General features: G+C 39.9%; 1 protein-coding gene across 1 annotated transcript in view; it reads right to left on the reverse strand.

Moving 5' to 3' along the window:
* Positions 1-3954: 3954 nt before the first annotated feature.
* GLB1 (galactosidase beta 1) overlaps positions 3955-26242 on the reverse strand; it is a 43340-nt gene continuing 21052 nt past the window's right edge. Inside the window, exons 10-16 of the mRNA XM_039708018.1 lie at positions 25706-25818; positions 22782-22856; positions 17153-17242; positions 15948-16061; positions 14819-14950; positions 12452-12691; positions 3955-8691 (exon numbers count right to left, since the gene is read on the reverse strand). Coding sequence (XP_039563952.1) covers positions 8431-8691; positions 12452-12691; positions 14819-14950; positions 15948-16061; positions 17153-17242; positions 22782-22856; positions 25706-25818 — 1025 coding nt within the window. The 3' untranslated portion in view covers positions 3955-8430. The remainder of the gene's footprint in view (positions 8692-12451; positions 12692-14818; positions 14951-15947; positions 16062-17152; positions 17243-22781; positions 22857-25705; positions 25819-26242) is intronic.

The raw sequence follows: 26242 nt of genomic DNA on the forward strand, positions 1-26242 counted from the left end.
ACCTCATAATGCATTACTCTAAACACAAGTCTTTGTTTTTGAGCAATTTCTTCCAGACATTTCTCAGTCAATGGGTGATTGTCCTGAATCATGAAGGTTTGAAGACTAAACCCCTACCTCTTTTTAATTTGCTTGCCCAATTTAACTGAGGTTTTGACATTTGTAATCAGCAGGGGGTTTCACCAATTTGCATGAACACACTAAAACAGGTAACAGGAAAAAACAGAACTTAACAAGACAGGATAGGAACATTCTTTCAAAGCCAAACCAGCATCACAATTTTGCATCAAAAGGTCTACAGCCTGACAACAAATGAGCAACCTCCCAAATCAGAATACACTATGGAGCACCAACCAAGGCTGTTGAACAGAACTTACACTTTAAAATTATTTTAATTGCTGTACTCATTTGTCTTTCAGAGCATGAACTTCAGAGTTTTGGGGCGTTATTTTTGTAAACTGAGTCATGGCAAGCGAGCAGCTGAATCAGCAGTCATAGCTGAGTCTGTTATACTGGAAACAGCTTAAAAGCACTGAAATTCTAGCTCAACTTTGTATGAAAAAAAGACTTCACCTTAAATTTCCACGTCCTGAAACTCAAAAGATGATCTGATATGCTCTACTTCAAAAGAAGACACTGCGCTAGTGGACCTTAGGCAAACTCAGTGCCTTTATCCTTATATGAAAAAATAAAGTTCTACTAAATGAGATAAGCTCAAACGCAACAAAAAATATGAGCTGATCTTTGTGTATTTTTAAAGCCCTCAGCCTCTGAGACAAAAGGGTTCTTGTGAGCTGTGCCAAATCCTTACCAAAATCAGAGAGAGGATAAACCTTGGGAATCTCTGAAGGTTCTTTCACTCACTCACCTTGCAGGAGAAGTATAACAGCATGCTTATGTGTCCAGAGAAGGTGCTTGCTCACCAGCAACCACAGTGAAAGCAAACCAGAGATCATCCAACCTATTGTTTTGTGAACTGAAAATACATGATGCCTATCAATAACTGACAGAACCAGCATGGTTTCTGCCTTGCTAGGATAAAATGAAAGACTAGATGGTGATGAGCAGGTGGGGAGAAAGTACCAGCAGAGCTGATACTGATGGACATTCCCCATTCTTGCAGTTAGGCAGTTTTTAGTAGGATTTGGATGAATTTTCCTCACTTTGCACATCCCACCAGGGGAGCTGAACCTTTACTACAGTTCACCTCACTTCTTTCATGTAAAAATTCTCCACTTGTAGCTAAGAAACCTGAAAATTACTACTACTAAGAGCTCAGCATCATTCACCTTTGCCAGTTTAGTGAGAGGCAAGGCCACAGCCTGTAGCTGGAGGTATCAGAAGGGGAAATTATTTTCTTTCCCCTCTTCAATGCCAACTTGCTTAGATTAAAAAGAAAAAAAAATCCCCAATAAACAAAAAAAAAGGAAAGCAAAACCAACACAAAACCAAAACCAAAAAGTAACCCACTCTTTACTCAACATATTATGTCTTCCTCTGTCCTCACTAGGCTTCACATCCAGATCATGCTTTGTAATACTGAATATTCTTTTTTGCTTGTAGCTTCATAGTGCTTAAACATCCCCAGTTACAGCACTTTGTACTGTACCTACGGGAACAGGAGAAACAACTTTCATGCAAGTCAAGTATGCTACTACCGTGATCTCTTTTCAATATCTTTGCACAGACTGAGTTTTTCAGAGTTTAAAAGAAAAAAACCAAAACCACAACAAAAAGCTTCCTGGCTCATTTCAACATTGGTAGTGTCTGCTCTTGCATCTAAATGAATGGTATCTGTCCAAGTTCTCATCATCTCCTAGGATGGGTGAAAAAGCTTAGTTTTGGGATGGTAACGGTATGCAGTCCCTCTTATCACAATAAAAGACATTAAGTAGAGTACAAATTTTGGCTAATCCACACAGGATCTACCTTTTTATTTTTTTCCAGCACCTCTGAAGCCTTTGAATCAAAGCAAATAGACCTGAGGGGTTAGACTACAGAAAGTTAAAAATAGGCAACTTGCTGCTAGCTGCTTCTGCTAAACTTTCCTCTACTTCAACACAAGATGCATGGACTCAGTCCAAAGTCACATCTGAAAGTGTCTCTGGCCAGAGTCAAAAGACTCACATTGCCTTGACTTCAGATTTGGAAGTGGATACTGCTCTGGATCAAAGGACCATCAAAGCAACACAGATGGGGATGCAGGGTAGCAGAAGACAAAACACAGTATTTTGCAGGAAATCATGCTAACACTTTGTGAATTCAGTATAAGGTTCTTGGGTTCTTCAGCACACTGAATCTACCTTTTTATTATTAGTACAGACCACATCCTAAAATTGAGGGGGAACAAGCAAAACAGCTTAAAAGAAAATATGTAAAGCGTATGCAGGATCCAGACCCATCTCTTAGAGTTTAAAGTCTTCCAGGAAGCCTTGATGGTACAGCAGAGTGTTTCAACTTCCAGAAATAGAATTTAACACGGAAGACACAAGAAGAGAGTGCAATTTTTTCTTCTGCACTGTTTCTATGTTATTCCATTTCTGTTTGCCTTGAAAAGAGTAACCAGCACATTCTAGCAAACACAAGAAAGATCTAAAGCTCAGCAAGAGGCAAGGCATGAGGAAGGTTAGGAGCAAGCTATCAGTTTATTTTTCTTCCTTCTCCTCAACAGTTCATCCTGTGCTTTGGACAACCCCCTTCACCCATAGCACAGGAACAATACCAGATCCCACAGCCACAAGACACAAGAGCAGTTCACCCCCTCCCAGAGCAAGTGTTTTGGACAGTGCTATTGGACAAGTCCACAGCCAGGGCAGACTTCTGGCTAAATTTAGACTAGAGATCCATAAAGAGTGTTCACTCAGTACACCTGACCAAGAGAAGTTTGAGAAAAGGAACCTCTGAATGAAATTTGAAAGAAAGGAGACAGGCATAAGCAAGCTGGATGCACAGGCATCTTCATCCAGCTTGCAAACTGCTAATGGGTAGGTGGAAGGATTGGAGATTAACTCCATTTTAGACAAATAAAGACATATTGAAGGAAAGTTTTTAGTTTCTCTACAAGTAAGACTTCCCTACTGTGAGAGGAAGAACCAGCAAGAGTTCAGGAAGAATGAAACAGGAAATAGGTAAAAATTTCTTAGTTACAGCATCAGAGGGATGAGTTGCTAGGCATCTGCCCACTCTGGCCCAGGTCTGTGCTCTGGCCCACATTTACAAACACTGAAAATGCTCAGTTAATATTATTATACAAGCATGAGCCCTGCAGAAACACCAATTTAATAAAAATAGTGCTTATACTTACAGTGAAAAAGAAAACAGGAAAAACCTTTCAGGACAGAGACATTGCCTGCAATTTCCAACTGAATTTGCAATGATATTCAACATATCCACTCTACTTAACAAAGGTACCTCCAGTTGGAATTTCAAATTCAATTCTTAATTTCATAAGGGTGCCTCATAAGTTTTTTCCTCTCTCTTGTCTACTGAAAGATTTTAAAAGGCTAAATGATGATCATGCAGCTGTAAGCACAACACCAAAGTGCAAGACAGTGATCTTACTGTGATGCTGGCACAGGGTCTGCTATCAAAGTGTGCTGGGGAGCCTCAGGGACAAGTCTGTGCTTCCCAATCCAACTCTATGTAGTTAAATGTGGGACCTTCCTAAGACCCTGGCTTTGGAGCTCTGCATATACTTGCCTCCTGAGGGACAGGTGTATGTGTTAAAGCCCAAAACAGGAGTTCTTAAATATATCCAAAATTCCTTGGCCACACCATATATCCTAGTCAAAGGGGATTGCATTACTTGAAATAAGCTCTGGTTTTGTGAAATGTCTGGAGCTAACACAGACCTTCAACATTTCCCCCAAAGCAGGGGAAGGTCACTACTCCCATATTTGATAATGTAACAAGCAACAGGAAACATCTTCTGAAAAGGGATTTTTAAACATACACACTTTATTCAGCAAAAGCATAAGAAAGATCCTTGTGATATACTTTTCCAACATTTTCCCATTCAGCCCATGGCACCAAGTTCTAGGATAATCTATTTTTGCCTAGTTTTGCCTTCTCATTGAAGGAGAACCACCAAAGCAGACCCCATTCTTCTGCAGTTTCCAGTTTCTTTTGTCACACAATCTCCCAGCCAGGACTTTAAGGTTAACTGATACGCCTTTAGGTCCCAGCCTGCAAGACAACTTTCATGCAATTCAGTAACCTCTATCAAAAAGAGATGCTGTAGCACCTGAACCAAGTCATTCAGGAGCTGGTTGCCCTTTCACATCCTTACTAAATCCTCTCTGTGTTACCCTGCACCTCTTAAAATTTCTCTAAATACAGTTAAAGGAGAGATAAGAAAGTAAGAGAGAAGTCACAAAACAGCCTCAGAGCACAAATACACACTTTGTGTTGGCCGTGGGCAGTGAAAGTGACAACTGGCTTACACACAGCAATGATGTCTTTGGTTACTGCTAACAAGTTTCCCAATAGTAAATACTGGAATAACTTGCCCAGGAAAGACTGGAGTCTTCATCACAAGAAATCTTGAAGGCTAGCTTAAAGAAACACATTGAGAATATTTAAGAATATTCATTTATACAAATGATGTTGCCTCAGGATAGAGAGACATAGGGCTAGATCATCTCTTACAAACCTTTCATCATGCATTATCTGTTAAAATGTTGTCACCTTCTCAGACTGTACAGTAACAGCATCACCTCCTTCAGAACACACTGCAAACCACAGGTTTATCCTTCTTCTGTAATTGTCATTTCTGAACAACAGATACATATCTGTCAGGTGAATAGTGCTTGCTGTGAGGCAGAAGGATTATTTCTAGTCACTCCTGCAAGTATTCAAACTGTGCAACCAAAAATTAGTATTTCAGCCAAAAAACTGCAAAAGAAAACAAGAGGCACTGTGAATCTCCCAAAGAGACTGGATAGCAGGAGACTGGAGAGCTGTCTGCACCAGAGAATTATGAAAGGCACAGAGAGTCCAAAGGAGGACAAGGTCAAGTCTCAATCCTGTCATTCAGGGACTAGAAAATGTTGACTAAACTTAGTAAGATAATTACATTATGAAAGAGTCCCATACAGTTAAGAACTATAATAAGTTAAGAAATAGAATTCAACTATATAGCACACTGTCAGTTTTTGTTCTTCTATTTGCTCATTCATCCCAAATAATCACATTTAAATACTTTCATTCATGAGTAAACAGGATTATAGACTAGGTTTACATACCCCACTCCAGAGCTGAAAAAAATTAAATCTGTGCTAAGCTGAGCCACTATCTACTCTACAGCTAGATTTCAAAGGGCATCCCCCTACAGAATTATAAGTATCTGCCTACCTTCCAGAGGGGATCAGTGTAAAACTCCTGGTTTTTATTAACTAATTCCAACCAAATACCATACTTGTACTGTCTGCCAAAATCAGAAAACACCGTGCTCATTACTCAGCTCCCGTGCAAGAAAAGCATTTACAAATTCCCAAGGAGACGCACCAGGGAAGATTTGAGCACCCACAGTTTTAGCATTAGGAATATTCCTTCTTTCCAGGCCTTCAGGAGGCAGCTGGCTCCACCAGAGGGACCATCCTGGTGAACTCCAGCACTTGGAATAGTTCATACAACTACACCAGATACCAGCCAGGGGTCTGACAATGCTTTCTCACCTTGCCTTTCAAAACCAAATTGCAACTAGGACCACCAGTGCCTTGCCCACTGGGTCAAAGTGAGCCAGGAAACTCCCTAGGGCCCCTCTTCTCTTACTCATTTTCCCTCAGTCAGAAGGTTTAATTCTGATTACACTTCCACTTTGGACATAGGTGAACTGCATTTGAGGACAAGTTAAAATAACTGACCTGCCCGAGGCTGCAAAGCAGGAAATGCCACGCTGTTCTGTATCACACAGTCCCAGCAGGACTCCATGCCAAGGCTAGGAAACCTAAGGTAAGTCCCAGGCATGTGGTGTGGGCACAGTGCCCCAGTGTGGGCACAGGCAGGGCAGAACACTCAGCTGCAGCACCTGCAGACACATCCTTGGTAAAGCAGCAGCAGCAGCAACTGGCAACGGGTTCCTCCTGCTAGAGCTGTACTCTGAAGGTCCTTTAGTCACAGGGACCTCCCTTCTGCATACTCAAATAATATCTCCAGCAGAGTTCCTGTGTAGGCAGAAGAGGATTAGGAATTCGGCCACAACTTTCAGCTCTTTTCTGTAGACAGGAGACCTCTTCACTGAAAGCAGTCAAGAGGCAAGTATGCTGAAGAAGCTATCTAGAGCCCTACTTGAAACACTTTAAACACATTATTTACACATTGTTATTGTTATTCTTAGAACTAATCACATGCATGTTTATAATTCTTGATGCAAAGCCTTTCTGCTGGTAATATTACACAGTTGCGGTGAAAATTGAAGTCTCACAGATCACACTATGTTTTCACAAGTACAATGCAAAGAAGTTAGAGTGAGAACCAGGAGTTCCATTGCCCTCACAGCACTAACTGCCATACAAACAAAAATACTGCCAGCTGTAACAGCACTGAGCTTAAATAATACACGAATAGTACTGTCATTCTGCACACTCCAAGCCACAAAACCCATTAGTTAAAAATTAATTCTGTTTCATCCTTCACTTTCAAAGTGTAGCTCTGAGGTAATTAATAATTGATAATTAACTGTATGCAGAGCACATTCCAGGTTCTCCACAGGGATGGTGCCAAGAAAGAAAAAAATCTGGAGTCAGAGCAGACCATTCCAAGAATCAAGCATGTCTGGGTACATAACACTCAGCCCTCAGACCCTGGAACTGACATTTGAGGTCAGAATTTAAGAGCAGAACTGCTCTATCCTGGATGAGCCACATTTGTCTCCTTTGAAAGCCCATCAAACACGCCCAACATGTGGCTGACATGAAGTGGGTGGTGCTCTTTTACACCCCCTTCTCCAGCAATAGTGTTGGTCCTCACCAGAAGAAATAGCCAGGATCTTGCACTGGCCATCTCAGAAAAGGGTGACACCTCCAGTGTATGCTCAGCCCATTACAGCTGCTTCATTTTTCTTTGTACAGATCTTCGTAACAGAGAAAATAAACAAGACATTAACAAGAATAACTCCTCACCCACAGAGACTTTACAATCTCATTTCTCCCTTAATACTGCTCATAATTATTTTATCTTTTTTTTTCCTTCTCAAACACACAGAGGAAGAATTTAATCTTTAAAGAATCACTTTAATAATGTCAGACAAAAATTAAAGGAAGAAATCACAGATTATGAAAATACTTGATTTGATCATCTGTTGTTTAAATACCACCATAGAATTTGCATGACTGACACCAAAATCACAAGAATCAAAAAGAAGATTCTGTCTGCAGAAGTGCATCTTTGCAAATATCAGGCACTTACAAAGAGCATCAGTTTACTGGAACAAAACAATTGATGTGAATTAATGACTAAAAGAGAAATAAAATTCTTTAACTTAAAGCATTCCACTTCCAAGGTGATGGCCTATGAAAAGCAGGTACACCATGACCAATAGGGAAAAAAAGGAAATAAAACAAACAAACAAAAAACCCAACCCCCCCCCCCAAAAAAAAAAACAAAACACCAACTCAAACTGAAAAAATTAAAGAAAAAATTCATCACTTTAAAACCACATTTTGCAGGCAGTTTAGTCAGAGCAGGTTGTGGTTCCACCAAAGCAGCCTAAATTTCACATCCTGGTACTTCTTCATTTACTTTAAATCTTCAGAGATAGCAATAGGGAAGCAGTAAACTGGCTTTCCAAGAGGGAAAGATGCAGACTCCATGTTACTGCTGTTTGGACCAGCTGGCATTTAATGCTTATTTCCACAGTTTTTCTCACTGGTCCTGTAAGAAATCAACTGAAATTTTCTGCAAGTCACTTGCACTAAAAAATGAGGTCTGCTCAATGCTGGCAGTAAGCCCAATGAAACTAAAATGATGTTGATACTCTAATAAGGTGATTAAGCAAGCTGAAAGTGTCTTGTTTATTGGCAGCTCTGACTGACCAGTCCACTTAAGTGAAACCAGCAAGGTAGAGGGGACTGCACACCTTTTGTAGGCTCCTCTCTCCAGTTGCAAAACATGGTAAAAAACAAAAGCATAGGAAGGTTACTGCAGTATAAGCAGAGTACAAGGACTGCATTTTTACTAGGCTGATGGAAACATTACCTTCCAGTTGAGTTCACTTTCACAGTCCAAGGCAAATTTCAAAGCTGCAGCTTTTATTTTTAAAAAGAAATTTAATATTTAACTGAGAGACTTTAAAAAAATGTCTTTGAAGAATTTAAGAAGTTGCCTCACCTAAACAACTTCCCTTTTTCGAAGACCCTGTGTTACACAGTATGGTTTTAGGGAAAGAGAAGCAAACGGCTGAGGGTGGAAGATAAAGAAATACTCGAATTATTATAGATGCTTCATCAATAGTTCTCTAACAAAGAGTGGGGGTTTTTCAGTTTCATGCTGTAGGGTTGCATTGATATTAGGTTCATCTACAAATTCTATTTCGCACGCCTGGGTGCTGCAAGGGGAGCGCTCCAGCTCCAGCACCGTTATGTTGTTTGGCACCGAGGCAACAAGTACATTCCTGGGAACATAAAGGGTCAGCTGAGGACCACGGGCTGGCCAGTAGCGACCAAGATTAAAGCCATTGATCCAAATTTGCCCCTGTTAAGAGAGAAAGAAAAAATAACAACATTTTAATAATCTGTGAGAGGTGAAATGACAAAATCGACTTAAGCATAACATTTAACATTCTTGATATAGTAACTGAACTCCCTTCACCTTTCACTTTGATTGAACACAAGGATAGAAAATCCCTACAAGAAAATGCTAATGACAGTCAAAAGAACTTAAATTCCCTGCCCAATTAAAGCCATTGCTAATATTTAAAAAGAAAGTGGTAAAATACTACAGTAATTCCAAATATGACAATTATTAGAAAAACAACTGCAGGCTTCTTGCACTGATTTTTGCCACAAGTTTAAGACCAAAACTTGTATTTGCTTGAAGCTAATTGTTAAAAGGAGAATGAAGTCACATAAGAAAAAAAGCAGATCATAAGGCTCTTATGGTTCTCTGTACAAGTATAAGACTACACCACCTTGGTAGTACCTGCTCTGTGATTTTGAGGGCAAGATACAACTTGTCTAGACACATGAAATTCAGATTACTTGTAATAGCTTGGTTGACAAAAATACTTGTGAAATCACACTGCAATAAAGTACTGTTGTAGTTACACACAACCATTAAAAGCCTTGGGATCTCCTAGTATTATTTTAAGTACAATGGAATTGTAGCATACAAATTTTTAAAATTGCTTTTTATAGTTGAGGTGGTCAGAACCCCTAGCTCAAAACACTGTACTAACATCATAAGTACCTTAAATGCAAAAGATTAAAAAAAAGGGCAAGGAAAAAAGTCAAACCACTAATTTATCTATAGACACACTGAAGTGACATAAATGCAGATTTTTCCAAAAGTCCATAAATTGGCAGGCTTCAGAATGTTTAGTAAAACTGCAAACTGACTCCTACTGAGTTGAGCTGAGTCTTGGTTCTTGAGCAAGACAGAGGGAGGATATACTGCTGATTTGCATAAATAATTTGCTTTTACTCCTCCAAAGTGTCCTTTCACTGTATATCAAACAAGAATTTAGTGTCAAGAGAAGGGATGGAAACAGATAACTGCATCCCTGTTTCTCCCTCTTGCTTTGGTCCTTGATAATCAAAACATAGAGGAAAACCAGACTCATGGCATGGATGTACACTGATAAACATAATAAAATGGTCTGAATCAGTGGAAAGTAGGACTTTTACTGCATTCAGTGATTTCTAAAGTTGTCTGAGATAGCTGCAATCAGAATATTTTAACACAATTTACAGAAGCACAAATGTAATATAACAAGTATTGCCTTTCAAGCTGCTTTAGTGGTATTTTTCTATGGTGGTATGTTTTCTTTTTCAGGTATTTATGAAAACAAATTTCATGAAACTCACAAGAGAAACTTTTTAAGGAGTTAGTAACATACAAATGCAGTTGAGTTATTTCACCTCTGTATCCACTTCCGTGGTATAAGATCCTATCTTGCACTGTTCTGTCAAGGTGTTAATAAACGTTGACCTCAAATGCCTTTTTTTTAAAAAATCAAGTTTATCTTTATTCAAACTCACTACGTTCTGTAGTAGGTTTAGAAGAAAACATGGCATGAATGCAAGCTCCCCACACACAAGATGGATGAGTGAGTATACTCACTAGACAGTGGCCCACCTCTGACAGAGAATGACAGTAATCTGTGGGAAGTAGGTGTTTAGTGTGGGAATCAACTGCACTAGAGTTCTGATGCAGGAGATAGCATCAGACAGATCTCTGTTTCTGATCTGAATCAGTCAGTGGTTGCATCTCCTTTTTCCAGTAAAGCTAAGAAGTTAAATTTCTCAACTCCAAACTGTCTTTATTAACATTGCAGTTTCTAAAGACTCCACACTCAGGAATTTGTATACACCAAACAAGCAAATTATGACATTATATCTACTAATAAATATGCCCCAGACAAAATAAAAGAGGGAGGAACTTCATCTTCACTAGCAAGATTTCCTATAGCAGGGACAGCAATTATAGCCCATGATTCCACATAAAACAAGAACAGTTTTGACTCCAAATCCTCTTTCCTTTTGAAGAGAAAAAAAAAAAAAGGTCAAATAAATCTAAATATTCACTCAGTGGCATGTATGCTTAAGGGCATTGTGATTCCTCATGTGGAGGGTGGAGTAAGTTTTATTACTACTGAAGGGTTTAAAAAGCACTGAAGGCAAGCAAGCTACAGCATAGGTCATGACTGTTAATACTGCACCTTTTCTTCCAGGCTGCTCCTCATGCTATATTCCTTGCCTTTTCAAAGGCAGAACCATCATTAGGACTTTATGTTTTCTTGATAAGTGATGCTTCTGTGGTTTTTCAACTACTCAGACAGGTGAATTTTAACCCCTGTTAAGAATCCCTCTCCACACTTAAACAATTTACACAGTGCCATGCAAGCAACTAAGGCCCACATACAGTAAGTGGAATTTATACCCATCTACCTTAAAGGTATTTGCCCATTTGTAAAGTTATCCCAGGTATCTTTCTTAAAACTCTTGTCCAATCCATATAAAGCTTGAAGGATAAATTCAACAGCCAAACTTAAGTTCATCTGGAATCTCTCCCCAGGACTACTTTACAGGGTATACAGACTATACAAAACAGAGGTTTCCATAGATCAGAGGAAAAGAATTCCACCAGTACCTGAGAATTCTTGGACTACCTTGCCATTTTAAATATGCTAGTTTGCCAACTGGGAGGTATGGCCACCTCACTTCCTGAAGAAGATTTATGACTGATAGGGTCACAGAATTTACTAAAAAGGTCTAAGATCCCAGTTGCCATGAAAAAAGCTATTTTTTAAATTTTATTTAGCAATTGTGTGATACACATGTACAGGAACAGGGACTAAGTCAGACTTCCTCATCTAAGCTCAGTGTCAGCAACATCAAGAGCATGAAATGAATCACAGCCTTCTACATATTGTGAAGTCCTTTAACCATTACAATGCTGGCAGCAAAGACAGATCAAAAGCAGCTCCTTCTCCCACTTTATTTTAATAGCAGTAAATTAATTATTTCAGAAAAGAACAATTTTGCTACCCAACACTGCCACTTCCCTAAAGCTTGGACTTAAACACTTAGGCTTCCAAGAGAGTAGCACTTCGGTGCACACATTCTGCTACCTGTGCTTCCCACCAGGAGCAGCTGAGCTGCTCCTCACCCATTCTGCATGCCAGTGGTTTCAGACATGGCACTATGAAAACACACTCCTTCCTGCTCTAGCTACACTCCAACCCTGTGACAAATTCCCATTGGCAAAGATCTGCCCACAAGCTTCTCACAGCAGTGCTCCCTGATCCATTCAGTCCAGGTACAGGTAACCTTCTCCATGCATTAGATCCGTATCTGTGGCGCACCACCAGCCACAGAGTCCAACACTCTTTATGCTTTGCAACAGGATCCATAGTCCCTAACATAGCACCTCAAATATGATCCAAGAAAACCTTGCACAACCAAATGCAACACTTCTAAACAGCCTGACAGTTTATCTTTCTCACTGCTGAAAAACTTGGTTCAGTTGTTTTGGTTTTGGGGTTTTTTTTTGTGATGCTCCACTTTCTAGATCAACACCATGTATCTTTTGAAGATGTTTCCCTTTTCTTAATGTTTTATCCCCAGATTTACTTAAAGCAAAAAATCTATTTCTTAGAAATTTAAATAAATTTGAGACACCCACTTCCATGACCAACTTCTACCCATCTCAGAGAGGTGGACTTTGATTGTCCATAGATGTTTCAGTAGCTTTCTAAGTGGACTTTGATGTTTTTACAGCAAAAAACTTGTACCTTTGTCCAACCAGGAAAATTGACATAGGTGTCTTGTGGCAAGTCTGGAATCCCTCCAGGAATTGAAAGAGTACCGGTGTAAAATGTAGGTACTTCGTAACTCAATGCTTTGACATCAGATGTCTTCTGGTGATGAAGGAGATAAATAATGTCATTGTTCACTGCTCCATCTATGTTTAGAGGATAGATTTCCCATCCAACAAGTATATCTTGAGCAAGAGTTAAATTTGAAACTAGACCCTAGGAGGAAGAAAAAAAACCAATACAAAAATATAATTAGCTGATGTTACTGAAGTTATTTGGGTGTAACTATAAATCAGTCACAAATAAAAACTGAATCAAAGTAACAGCTGGCTGCCAATCTGTGTACAAAAAAAACAAGCATCTGGTCTTCACCAAGTTATAAGCTTTGCTTAAAATAAAGGGCTTCATTTATTCTCTGTGAAAGATCTGTTCCTCCTCGGACTTTCGACTTTCATTGATGCACAAGGGTTTTTTTTAAATTCTTTTCCTGTAACTGGAAAAACTTCTGTTTTGCTTTTACATGGACATGATTCCAAAACCTGAGGCTTAATAAAAAGGAGAAGCAAAATTAAATGTCATTAAACCTGAGATATCATCACTTGGTAACACTGAGTCACTAACACAAGACATTAACTTGCGCAAGAGCAGAGAAAGTGGTACTTACTTCCCACAAATCTTCTCCAGATAAGATACAGTATCATAAAATCAATGCACATGCCCAATTCAGTGAAATACTTTCAGCTTACAGCCAGCTTCTAGCCCATGGAATCCCAGCTCATTTCTATGGGACCATGTGCACAGTGGTTCACAGCACACCAGGGTGCCTGCACACTGAATGCCAAGGCAAGGTAAGGTCATAATTTAAGAATGAAAAGAACATCAAGTTACCCCTGCATACCCCCTAATTTTGTTACAGTAATAGCTCCTAAAGTGATGTTTCAGCGCAATGCAAGGGATTGTTTTAACTGCTTGAATAGACCCTGTATAGAAGCTGGGTTTCAGTGCAATACAAGTTATGTTGCAAACATCACATGTCAAACAGGAACAAGCAGTGATATCTCTGCTGCCTCAACATGAAGGCAAAACACTGGAGTACCAGCTTCCTTCCCCTGCCACTCAGGTAAAGGCAAAGTACCTTGAAGAGACAGTGTGAACACAGCTGGCACTACTGCTACTTACTACATCCTAATAATATCAAAAATAAAAAAAAGACATGCTGTGAACTGTATACAGCACAAACATAATACAAACCTCACCTCTACTGTCTTTTATTGACTGTTATGCAGCATTGGGGATCCCATTAAGTCTAAAACCAGAAAAGTTTACTTTTTGCCCCTGCCCTTCCTAGTGCTACATTAGTGGTACCTCCGGGGTATGGGGTTTACATGGCAGGGGCTTGTTAGCAAGGGGAGCTGCAGTGGGGACTTTTCTGAGAACATGCCAAAAGCTGTCCCATGTTAGACAAAGACAGTTCCAGCTGACTCTTGAACAAATCCACTGCTGAGCCCATCAGTGATTCTGGGAGCATGTCTTTGATGACATATTTAAGAATTGAGTTCCCCAGGGTGAGTTTGTTTTGACCATGACAGTAATTTCTGAGCACTCCTCTTGTCCTTATCTTGAACAACAAACCCTTCATTGCATTTTCTCCCCCTCTCCTGTTGGTGGAGGAGGAGTGACAGAATGAGCACAGCCGAGGTCAACCCACCACAGTCACTCATGCATTGAGGTGACAGTCCTGAAGTGTAGCACACACCCAGAAGCACAGGGAACCTCTCTGATAGTTATCTCTAACACCTGGTCAGTCTGGGTGAACTGGCACTTTTGCATGCTGAAGTGCTCATGGACAGCCTTTCCCAGCCACACTCAGAGTACTGCAAGGGTACACTGCTGGCAAATGAAATGGGACAAGAAGAAAGATACAACAGTGTATTTATGTACACATACATACATCCCCCCCAGCCCCCAAAAGCAATCCCAGGATTCACAAGCCTCAAAGTGCAATCAAGTTCTGGACTAATTTCCAACCCATTTTTGGAGTTTATAGAAAAAAATTTAAAATTGTTATCTATAAACTCAACTGAAGTGGAAAATTTTGTGGGTGACACTTTGGCTGACAACGTAAGTGAGCAAACAAAGTTTAAAAGCTGTCTAGCAGCTTTTAATTTCACATTGATTTTGATGTCTTGGAAAACACAGATGGAAACTAGTGACTAGTTATATTTTAGGTAAAGTTACAGCTGTCTAATCCTGACCTTTTTGCTCTAATTCACTACTTTCTTATCAACCTGTGGAAAAGATGAAAAGCCATCACAATCCAATAACTCAATATATTTTACTTACCTTGAAGTCATTATTGTATCTACCAAAGTTGACTCGGCCCATATTCTCTACCAAGATGTCCAGATTTGCTCCAGCCTGCCCAGTTATATTTATCTCAAGTGATTTGTCCCTTTCAAGGACACCCTGAGGTACCTATATGAATTGCAACAAGAAGAAAACAATAACCACTGAAAACCAAGAATGCCCTGTTACTTATTTTTCAACTTGCATGAAAACATTAAAAGTGACAAAGGGGAAAAAAAAGAGTAAAGAAAATCCCTTTCCTCTCCACCTCCTACATGTGAGTACGTGCATACACAAAGGGCTTCTACATCAACATTCACATTTCAGTACAATAACTGGATCTGATAGTGGGTTTTGATGCATCTGATTCACAAAAGCAAGTTCCCAAATTTAGTCCAGTGACTGAAAAGATTTTTGGCAATATCAGTGATTTAATCATTGGCTTCATCTTCCAATTATGTGTGCAACAATATTTAGTTTTACTTATTCCTATTCCCACAACACAAGGAAAGATGAGCTTGATGTGGACACAAAGGTGATGAGAGTCAATATGTGTCAAATATTAAGTAAGAAATTGACTGTAGAATACATGAATTTATATTAATTCTCATTAAGCAAGGCCAAAACCCAGCATATGGAAAGAAAGACTAAGTTTATATTCTGTACAATAAACTTATTTTTTTTTGAAACTGTGGTTAGAAGCCAGTTTCATAAGGTAAGACGTAGGCTCAGGCTTCCTTCTTCTTCTACCCTCAAAGGAAGAAATAAGAGAAAACTAATAAAAAAATCTTCACAAATATTGCAGAAAGTATATATATCAGTAAAATATTCCATAAACCTAGAAATAAATCCATTCTCTAGGTCTTTTATTCACCTCAGTCATGAATATGTATCAACATTCAAGTATGTCAAAAATGGCAAGACAACAGTCAGTCATATTTTCTGCAATACTAATTTGAACATCTGCTATGCATCTTCCTCATTTTCCTTATGTGAATAAATATGATCAGGGTTGCTTTGGTGATCTGGAGAAAGGAGGAAAAAAACCAAAACGAGTCTGCAGCATCCTTGACTTTCATGAAGGCCACTGATGGCAAAAATTAATACCAGCAAACAATGACTTTACCCCATCAACAGAGACATAGGCACGATCATGGACTCCATTTAAAGGTGAAGACAATGGTGTTGGTTCCACACAGTTCTTTGGAAGTGTAGTTCTATACAGTACATATCCAAAATACTAGGAAAAGAAAAGAAAAAAAACCCCAACAGATTAATGAACCAAGTAATTCTGTTGTCTCAATTCAGGTCATGAATCAAAAATATTGCACATTTCTGCCTACATGCCTGCACTGAAATGCCAACTTTCATTCCCTTCAAACAATGACTATCACAGACACCATTTCAGGTTATTTTGACCTTTAGGTAATGGGTGATCTTTAGGTAAACTGGTGAAAATTCCATTATAAGTGAGTTTACATAAAAAACTTGTAAGTTCACTTCTCACCCAGGGCCCATAAATTGATACATTCATCAAGTCAACATTATCTAGTTATCCATTAAATACTACATGGTTTACACCAGAAACATTTTTGAATAATTTTCACTAAGTTTCCTGTCAGGAGTGGAATAAGATAAATCACAGCCTTTCTTGAGACCTTATCAGGCTGGAGAGTTGGGTGGAGAGGTAAATAACAAACTTCAAAAAAAGGCAAGTGCAGGGCCCTGCAACTGGGGAATAATAACCCCCTGTACCAGCACAGAATGGGGGCTGATCTGTTGGGAAGCAGCTCTGTGAAGAAGGACCTAGGGGTCTTGGTGGACAACAAGCTGTTCCTGAGGCAGCAGTGCCCTGCGGACCAAGGAGGCTGATGGTATCCTGAGGACACTAGGAAAAACTTGGACAGCAGGTCAAGAGAGATGATCCTGCCCCTCTCCTCAGCCCTGGTGAGGCCACATCTGGAGTGTTGCATTCAGTTCTAAGCTCCTTGGGAAGAGAGGACACAGAACTACTGAAGCAGATCCAGCAGAGGGCTAGGAAGATGATTAAAAAAAAAGCAATTTAAGACCTGAAAATTAATGCTTCAGAGAGGAAAGCCTAGACAGCACAGACACCTACATCCACACGAAGAAGAAAACCTCAGTTGCAAAACAGGAGCACTTTAGAATATGAAAAGGCCTCCAATGCAAAAATCCAGGATACCTTTATAATACTATTACTTGTGTGCTAGATAAAGTGTAAGACATGACATAAGAAGAGTAAAACCACAGAGGATCGTTCAAATAAAGTCCATAAAATTACTGCAAAGTGCCTACTGAAGGAATCTTCACCTGCTTTAGCTCAACAAAGGTCAATGGGTAAGTGCTTCTCACTGGTCCAGAAGGTGACAGTCCATCAAGAATCCCCAACACAGTGCCTGCCTGCAGCACAGAAAAGGCAGATAAATGAAGATCAGTAAGTTTCAGTCTCAATATAACAACTTGCACATCCAGCCATCAAGTCAGCTAGCTCCAGGTGTCCAGAAAGCTAACAAATCTTTACACCACCCTTGCAGACATTTAAAATACAATATAGCAGAGACAACTGATGAATTCTGAAAGAAACATGCCACATGTAGAGCAGAGTTTTAATAAAAACAGACGCTCTAATTTTGCTATGCATTCATAAAAATAAAAGTGCCCTTTATTATTTAACTAGAACTACCCCAGGACTTTCTCACGGAAGTTGTATAAGCAAACACAACTGCCCTGGGTGACTAATACAAAGCAATACATTACCTAAATTTTGCTCAGTTATACTTAGAATCAAGCTAGGAAAAATGCCACTGATTCCCACTGAGTTACTCCAGAATCATTCTGAGCTAAGTAGGGATATAGTTTAATTCCATCAAGAGCCATCCAAGATGAATTTACCCTATTTAGCATTAAATTATTTTAGAAACTCTAAAGCTGTAATTAAGATGTTATATGTAAGTAGCTGGACTGGTTTTAATGAAACTGGGAGCAAGGTTTAGGCTAGTCACACACATAAATACCTTGCTGAATAAGGACTTAGATATGTACAATTAAATTGCCTTTAATTGCCATTATGGAATATTCTACCCATCTATGACTCTCTCTCAAACACCATCATCAGTTTTAGGTTAGTCAAAATGCACACAATATGCCTAGTGTCTTACAATCTCAGAAAATTAATTGCATGCGATTTTTCCTGAAAGATGCCAGTCTGTTTCCTCAGAATTATTGTCACTGTTCAGTAGTTACTAATTTTAGACATTCAAGTACCTCTCATATACCAGATTTACATTCAAATGCTTAATAAAAAAGAAGAAAATAAAGGAATAAGGGGTTCAAAAGCATGTAAAACTATACTGTAAGAGTACTCACAGCCATACAAACTTCTGAAGGTACTTCAATAACAGAAATATTGAACTTTTGCAGAACTTACAGGAAAGTTGTACTGAAATATTAAAATGTACATACAGCATTTTGCAGTGATGCAAGAAAGCCAGCATTAATTGTTTATGTACACATAATTAAGTCTGCAGTTTTGCCTGGGATACAGTTAATTTTCTTCACAGTAGTTAGCATGGTGTTTTGGATTCCTGCTAAGACTGCTGAGAACACAGTGATATTTTGGTCATTGCTGAGCAGGGCTTACACAGATTCAAGAATTTTCTGCTTCTCTCAGCAGACAGCAAGCTGGGGATGCTCAAGAAGCTGGGAGGGAGCACAGCCATGACAGCTGACCCCCACTGACCAAAGGGATATTCTGTACCATTGGTGTCATGGTCAGCAATAAAAGCTGGACAAAAAAGGAGGAAGGAGATATGTTTGGCGTGACAGGGTTTATCTTGCCAAGTAATCAACACACAAATTGTTCGAAAGGTGTGTGATGTGGCACTCTGGAACATGGTTTAATAAAGAACACAGTAATGGCCAGGTTACTGCTTGGATTCAGTAACCTTAGAGGTTTTTTCCAACATTAATAATTCTATGATGGAGCCCTGCTTCCCTGGGGAAGGCTGAGCAAAAGCTCTGCAAAAGTAGTAGCAAATGAGCTCCTTATTTTGCTGTACTTATGTGTGCAGTTTTTGCTTACCTACTGAACTATCTTTACCTCAACCCACAAGTTTTCACACCTCTACCTTTCTGACTCTCTCCCCCACCCTACTGGGGGAGAGAATTCTGCATAGTGCTCAGCTGCCTACCAGGATTAAACCACAACAACCATGCAGAGACAGATCTAAACAGACTTCTGAAATGAACTTGTCTTAATTCTAGCTAGGAACAAGCAAGTCATAAGTAAATAAATGGTAACACTGCCCAACACTGTCTGGAGGTTGGGTCAGCCTCACTAGCCCACAGCTATGCAAGCTTGCACTTGGGCAAGAAGACTGCTGGTCAAAGATGGCCTGCCAAATTTTGATGAAAGTAGCTTGCTCTTATGTTTCCAGTTTAAAAACTGTACCTGAAATAGCAATCATCTTTCATACAGTAAAATTACCCAAACATTCCAGACTGCATACATGGTCCACTCCTTATCTTGTGCTCCTCCAAGGGAGCCAGTAATGTTACAGCAATATGCAGGACTTGCCAGGCCACAGGAGAGATTTAGCTAAATCAGGTCTTCAACAAGAACTGTGAAGCAAGAGATGCACAAACACTGACAAAGGTAATTCATAGAACTTAATGATCCTATGGGCATTAATTGGATGCCCATAGGATCATTAAGTTCTATAAATTAGAACTTGCTGTCCACCCTAAGTGGACAGCAAAACCAGAAATGAATACAAGCAGCATTAAGATGTGGTTGTCACTTGAATGAGCTACTAAGTGGCAATGAATGCTGCTTTGTGTCTTGCTGATCTGAGTATTAGCAGCTTGTACATGTGCCTGCTGGACTTTTTTTGTAAGTTCCTGCTACCAAAGGAGCTTCTATTCTGAATATGGGTCAAGCATCTATGATTCACTTAGGGATCGGTAGAAGGTTGTTTCTTTGAAACTTTGGTAGTTTATTTTTGTTCAGCTACTCAGTCTTCAGTGGTACATACAAAAAATCCTTCAAGACAAGATCTGGTGTTGCTGCAAATCCCTGTTGACCGCTACTTAGTGGACAATCAGTACCACAAGAGAAATTTATCAGTGAACTTTAAAATTACAAATACTGTCAGGAATTTTTAAAAGCAACCGGTAAAACAACAGATGACTGCTAAAAAAAAAAGCAAAACTTTTAAAATCCTCCAAAGCAAAGTCTTCAAAACCCAAGTGTGTAAAGTCAAGCATAAAAGAAAAAAGGAATTAAATAGCTCCAACAGGAATATCAACTACAGGCAGCATTCTGTTTGCTTAACCCCTTTCCAGCCCAAACACACACCAGCACTGCCTGCTACTTGCTATTGCTTGAGCTCGCCACATCCTGAGAACTGAATACTTCTCCAGAACTTATAATTCTGCAGGCTGCTGTGCTAGGGCAACCACTTGCTTGTGACCAAGCACTTCTTAGGGCCCCCCAAGTTTCTGGTAACCAGAAACTACCACCTGCTCACAAGCCTGCACAGCCACATAGACACATTGCAGGAACTAAGATTCATTTACTCCCCTCTGGAAAGAATGCTTCCCACGTTCTGGGGTTTAAATCCTTAAAATCTATCATCTTGTTCACACTTCTGGAGCCCATGTACTGTGGTTCTGCCTTTGCTTGCCCTCACTCCTCATCTTCAACATTTCTCTTCTGCATCTATGCAACAAGATTTTTTCCATATCACCTGCTTTCCTGCCTTTGCTCTTACATAGCAATGTCAGTGTTTCCAGCATCTTTTAATAAACTGTATTTTTCCACCCAGGAGGATTCTTTAAAATAAATCAATAGCTCAAAATGAACAATGGTCACATCAGGGGAGTTGATACTTAAGGACTGAACTACTACAGAATATCTTGAGGGAAAAGAAGATAGAGAACATCCTGCTCTGGTTACATGTACCTCAGTAAAGTACATCATATGGCCCCTGAAATACTCCAGAGTCTCCTTTTTCTCATCCTTTCTGCAAAAGTGTCAGAGGAGTTGGTTCACTGGAGTAGATACAATGCTCTCCATGGCAGACTGACTGCTGGACCTCAGCTGCAGATTGAAGATCCACACAGTACTTGTGTTAGGACTGTCACTGCAAATGACATAGCTAGGAAGTTTACTGTTACCAAAGCTAAGTGCTATTATTTAGAATATTCCCTCTCTGATAGTCACCAAATACATTAAGGCTTCTTCACACAAGGTGCATTGGAACTGGTTCCATCTGGAGCTGGAATGGAGCTGGGAAGGCAGCTTTGGGCTGGCACAGTGACAACCCCTCTGTGACTGGAGATCGTCTTGTGTTGCAAGGTAACCCAGCAGAGCACACTGCTGCTGAAGCTAAGCAGTGGGTCACAGAGCAAAAGGCCACCTTCTTCACAGAAAACAGTTCCAGAGGCTCTCAGTGCAGGTGGCAGTATATGTACAAGCATGAGAGGAACCTTACATCTGGCAGTTTAGACATGCCACCTGCATTCCTAAAACTGGAGCCTGGAGAGTGAAACACTTCCTCTCAAACAATCACAAAGTGTAGAAGGGGCAGGTCAGGTCAAAGCTGCAATATCTGAGCAAGTTTGGTCATCTGACTCTTGTGAGAGTCCAGCAGCACTCATTTCTTGAAGGCATGAAAGAGAAATTTCTTCATTCTATTGAAACTGGACAGCCTTATCTGAGAGCCATGACCCATGACAAGATGGGAGAGTCAATATCTGATACCTGGGCTGCCAAGTGCTTGCAACCAAAGACAGCAGCCACAGTAGTGAGTGTAGTGATAAGAGTCTATAATTAGTCACTACTGCCAGTTCAGTGAAACCTCATATGAGAAGAAGACACTCAAAGGTTGTTGAAGGTGATAGAGATCTCTTTTCAACTTCAGAGACGAACCACTTTTATGCAAAAAGTTCTTCTGCCCACCACTTGAGCGGAATAACTTGAAAATGCCCGCAAAGCCTTATCACTACTAAATTTTGCAATGCTTCAGCTGCAGAGATGAGATACATCACTAACTGGAAAAAATAACTGCCAAACTGAAATTACAAAGTATAAAATCAGAGCATTAGGAGTTACAGTATCCAGCACATCAACTGCAGTAATCCTCCATCTCAAAACTTGTCTGTGCCCAGCAGAAAGAATATAGTTCAAGTTCATATCTGCAGTCTCCTCTGTTGGCCATTAAACCATCCACTTCACTCACTGCAGGCACCTAGTTCTCAAACGTATATCACAAAAAATTTTCCTTGCTCCCAAAATGATGGTGCTACAGTCAAACCCCTGATACTGGTGAGCTGACCAGCTACACCACTACTGTACACAGGCTGGGTTCTCAGTGCTTAGTTCTGTGTGCTTTTCCCTCAGCAGGAACTGATTTAATTTCTCTCATCAGCTACAGATCCTGTCAGAAACTTTATGAATAAGACTTTCAAATTTATCAAAAATGTTCCACATTCAAAATTTAAATGCCTGGAAGTATTTAAAATACATATACCCTACTTTTCCTTCCACTTTAGAGACATCATCAGCTACAAAAACACTCTGTTGTAAGTCTCATGGTAACATTCCCCCAGCTACATTACTGATACATGAGTTATCTTTAACAGCTATGAATCTGTTGTGTTAATAATATATTAATTTCAGTTCAGCAAAGCTTCAGGCACATACTGCATATTGTAAACACTATCTTTTTACAGCCAGGTAAGATGCATTTGATCATTTTCTATAAATATGGGCATGACTCCTAATTCCCTCCTTCCTCAAAAATTTGCTTTCAAGGTATTCCTCTTTATTTTGTAGGATATCTAGAGCCTGTTGTGACACCCTCATAAATATTTTTAATAAAAAGCAAACAGAGAGCATTATGAAAAGATACACAGTATATTACAGATGTTAATTTACCTTCTGCAAGCGAACCTTCCCGTATGCAAATTTTGGTGTTGTTGGAGGGATAAGACCTTCTGGTAACTGCTTATACTAGAAAGAGAAGGAGAAAAAACACACACACACACACATACAAGTTAAATACAAACACACTTTAACTGAATTCTCACTTTACACTTCACAACTTACAGAATTATAACTTTGGCTAAAACTAAATGACCTCCCTAAAGGTTACAACAGCATCTAGTCTTCAGATGGAGGGCTGTTTTTCAAAAGAAAAAAAATCTGACTTGATCACATATGGTGAACAATTTTTAATAACCATTCAACATTAGGTAAAGGTAAAAAGTGTAATGAACAAAGTGAACTACCAAAATTCCCAGTGCCCTTGGAGCCCTCCTGTGGCTACAGCCTGAGTTACTCTCTCCCACAGCTTTTTTGCAGTCCTCTCCCAGTTCATGGGAGCTTGAGTGAACCTTTACCAATCTGTAAAACAGTATTTCCATCTGACCCTTTGTGAGCAACACTTCCTTATAGGAATTACTAGCCTCTTGTGCCTTTCCTTTCAGTGTTATGATATCCCACCACCACCACCTGCTACTCCATTACTGCCTGGGCTGGGGTCCTTGAGAAACAGGCCTGGAGACCACAGTTCCATGAACCCCTGAGGTCCCACCTTTAGCTTCCCTCTGTTCCTGTTCTAGACAACTGCCTAGTCAGTCACAGGGAAACATGACAAAGAAATGCTCTGACCACCCATCTACTTCTGGTTGCTTCTTGTCCTATACTCTTAAGAATAATCACCAGAAATCAGCAGAGAGAAGGGATGCAGGCCCTCCACTCACTCACTGCTTTCCTGCACACCTTTGAGGTGTGGCAGACCAGACAGTGACTTTCTACCCAGTGCCTACTTTCTGTGCCTACAACCTTCTTTTTTCCTTGCCATCAACCCCTTCTTCCCCTCCTGCCTTTATTTAATAGCCACTCTCCCCATCTGTTCTTTCATTAACTGGGCATGGCCTGTCTGCATATTAGAAAAAAACTTCTGCAGATGAGATACCCATGTGAAAAAGCAATCCAAGCCTACATTTTAATAAACATGTACAAAAGACCAACCTTGTGAAGAGTGTCTCCATCTGCAAATTTGGTGACTTTGGAGGGCTTACCTTGTCAGGGTTTTTTTAAAAATAAATTTTATTAGGGGCTGAAAGGGTTTTTGGTTTAGCTGGAACTTTGTGTTTTGTTTTTAACAGACCACAGCAATAAATTCCCAATGCTACCCTGTCAAATAGTGTCAGTTATGGATGGATGAAAGCCTGATTTATATTTCCAGTAAGAAGTTAATTTCTTCTCCTTTGTATTGCAACACAATCAAGATACCCAGATTTAAAGGAAACAAAAGTGGAATTCACCCAAGAGGAGAAATCAAAAGCAGGAAATTTCAGCCCCAATAGTAAAAACTCAAATAATGAAATCAGCAATTGAAAGAAACTGTAGACTGAAATTCTTCATTACATTTTTTAACTAATGGAAACCGTAAAGGAAGACTTGAATGCTATCCTTGTAGCACAGCTAACATGTTGCACACAGTCATTTGTTACAGCTAACTTTATTTTCTTTAATCAGTTTTACCTCAAACTGCAACTGAGTACATTAGTTGTTATGGGTTTAAAATCCACAGTAGTGACAGGAAAACCTCACTGAAAATCTATGGATGTGCAAATTAAGAAACAAACCAACCACACAAAAAAATGACCCAATACACATGAGGTTATAGTGAACATTTCACATCTTATCAAGGCTCTCTCACTGCACTAGAATACTACTTACATCTCAGAGAGGGGTCTTGCACCTTGAAGAAAACAACTCAAAATCAGGAAGTTTGTGGATTTGTCTGGTGAGAAAAGCTGTATCAAGACAGGAAACTCCCCTTGGAAAGGCCACCAAAATTAGCCCATCAATTTATCCCATCAGGCTTAGGGATAGTTGGTGAAATTGAAGAAAAAAAAATCCACAGCAGGCCTTCCACAGTTACAGAGATAAAGGCATTCTCAACCCTAGAGAACGTGTAGTACACTTTTGGGAGATATACTCTCAGAATAAAAATGTCTTCTAGTGAATAGGAATGTTGCTGGTATGCAACAGGACAGTCACTACAAGCCTGAGCCTTGAGATTCACATGGATTCTGTTTTTAAGCCCCATCTGAACGGCATCCAATGCAAGGCTATTCAAAACCCAGACATAGGTTCCATGTTCTACTTCAGTCTCCAGTTTGTGGAGACACTGTGCATTCTTACAGAAAGGCAAAGCTGGTCCCACCCACTAGCTGCAGTTTGTGAAAACACAAAACCAAAATGTGCTCTTTTGAGTAAGCCTGGTCTTTCTCAGAGGCCCACAACCTCAACATGAAGTTTGGGTCAGACAGCCAAAGCACTAAATTGCAGCACAGACTGGGCTGACATCAGGCCATCAGCCAAAGCTGACTGAATGGCTGACTGATGCTGCAAGGAAAAAGTTCTGTACACTCCTCCTCCATCTCTACTCCCAGCCAAACCCTTCCCACCTCCCTCTGCTCTCCTTGTGGCAGCACTGGCTCTCCAACTGAGTAAGCTGCTTCACCTTACAGACCTTGAGAGAAAACAAATACAGCAAAAAAGGAGAGCTGAACCATGTCAGTGTCAGACCTACACCAGTATCCTCTCCTTTAAAAGGAAGGAAGACGCCATTGGGACAGAAAGAATAGCTGGAGAGGTGCAACATCTTCTGCTTTTTGCAACGAGAAGCAGTTAGGTTGGCCTAACTGTCTTGTTCCATTTCACTCTCCCAACTGCAGAAAGTAGTATATTGAGGAGCAACTTACACCAACACAAGAACAAGAGAGTTTGGAGTACACCAAGGATGTTTCAAAGAACCCTTCTAAAAATGTCCTGGAGACACTCACCATACCAATGACTTTTCTCAAGGCAAAATACTTTTCTGTCAGATCTCCCGCCTCGCTTAGGGGAGCGTCATAGTCATAACTAGTGGGCTGAGGCATATAAGGCATATTAGCACCTAGGGAAGGAGGAAAAAGAAAAAGCAATAAAAACAGTGGAAGAGATGGGTTTTTTTCCAAAGGTATCAACTGTCAGAATTCTTTCTGATTACAGCCAGATTCTGCTACATTTTTAGATTCACTGTAGGCCAAACTATGGTTGGGATTTGGCATAAAAAACTGTTCCTGAAGGAGGACAATGTCCTTATGAGCTTACACCACTCTGTGAAATACTCAAGAAGAGAAACACATTTATCTGTGTTCCAACTGTTTCACAGCACCGAGTGAAGCAGAAGAAGCCTTGGAAAATACAAATACCATGTGGGTTTGGTACAACATGTTGGCAGTAAACAAAGAACAGCTAGTGCAGTCATGTCTTTTGCCATGGGCAAGTAGGCACAGCTTATTCTTTCACAAAATATATTACTACCTAATTCATAAACA

The sequence above is a fragment of the Passer montanus genome, unplaced genomic scaffold (assembly GCF_014805655.1).
Source record: "Passer montanus isolate IOZ18808 unplaced genomic scaffold, ASM1480565v1 scaffold10, whole genome shotgun sequence".
NCBI lineage: Eukaryota > Metazoa > Chordata > Aves > Passeriformes > Passeridae > Passer > Passer montanus.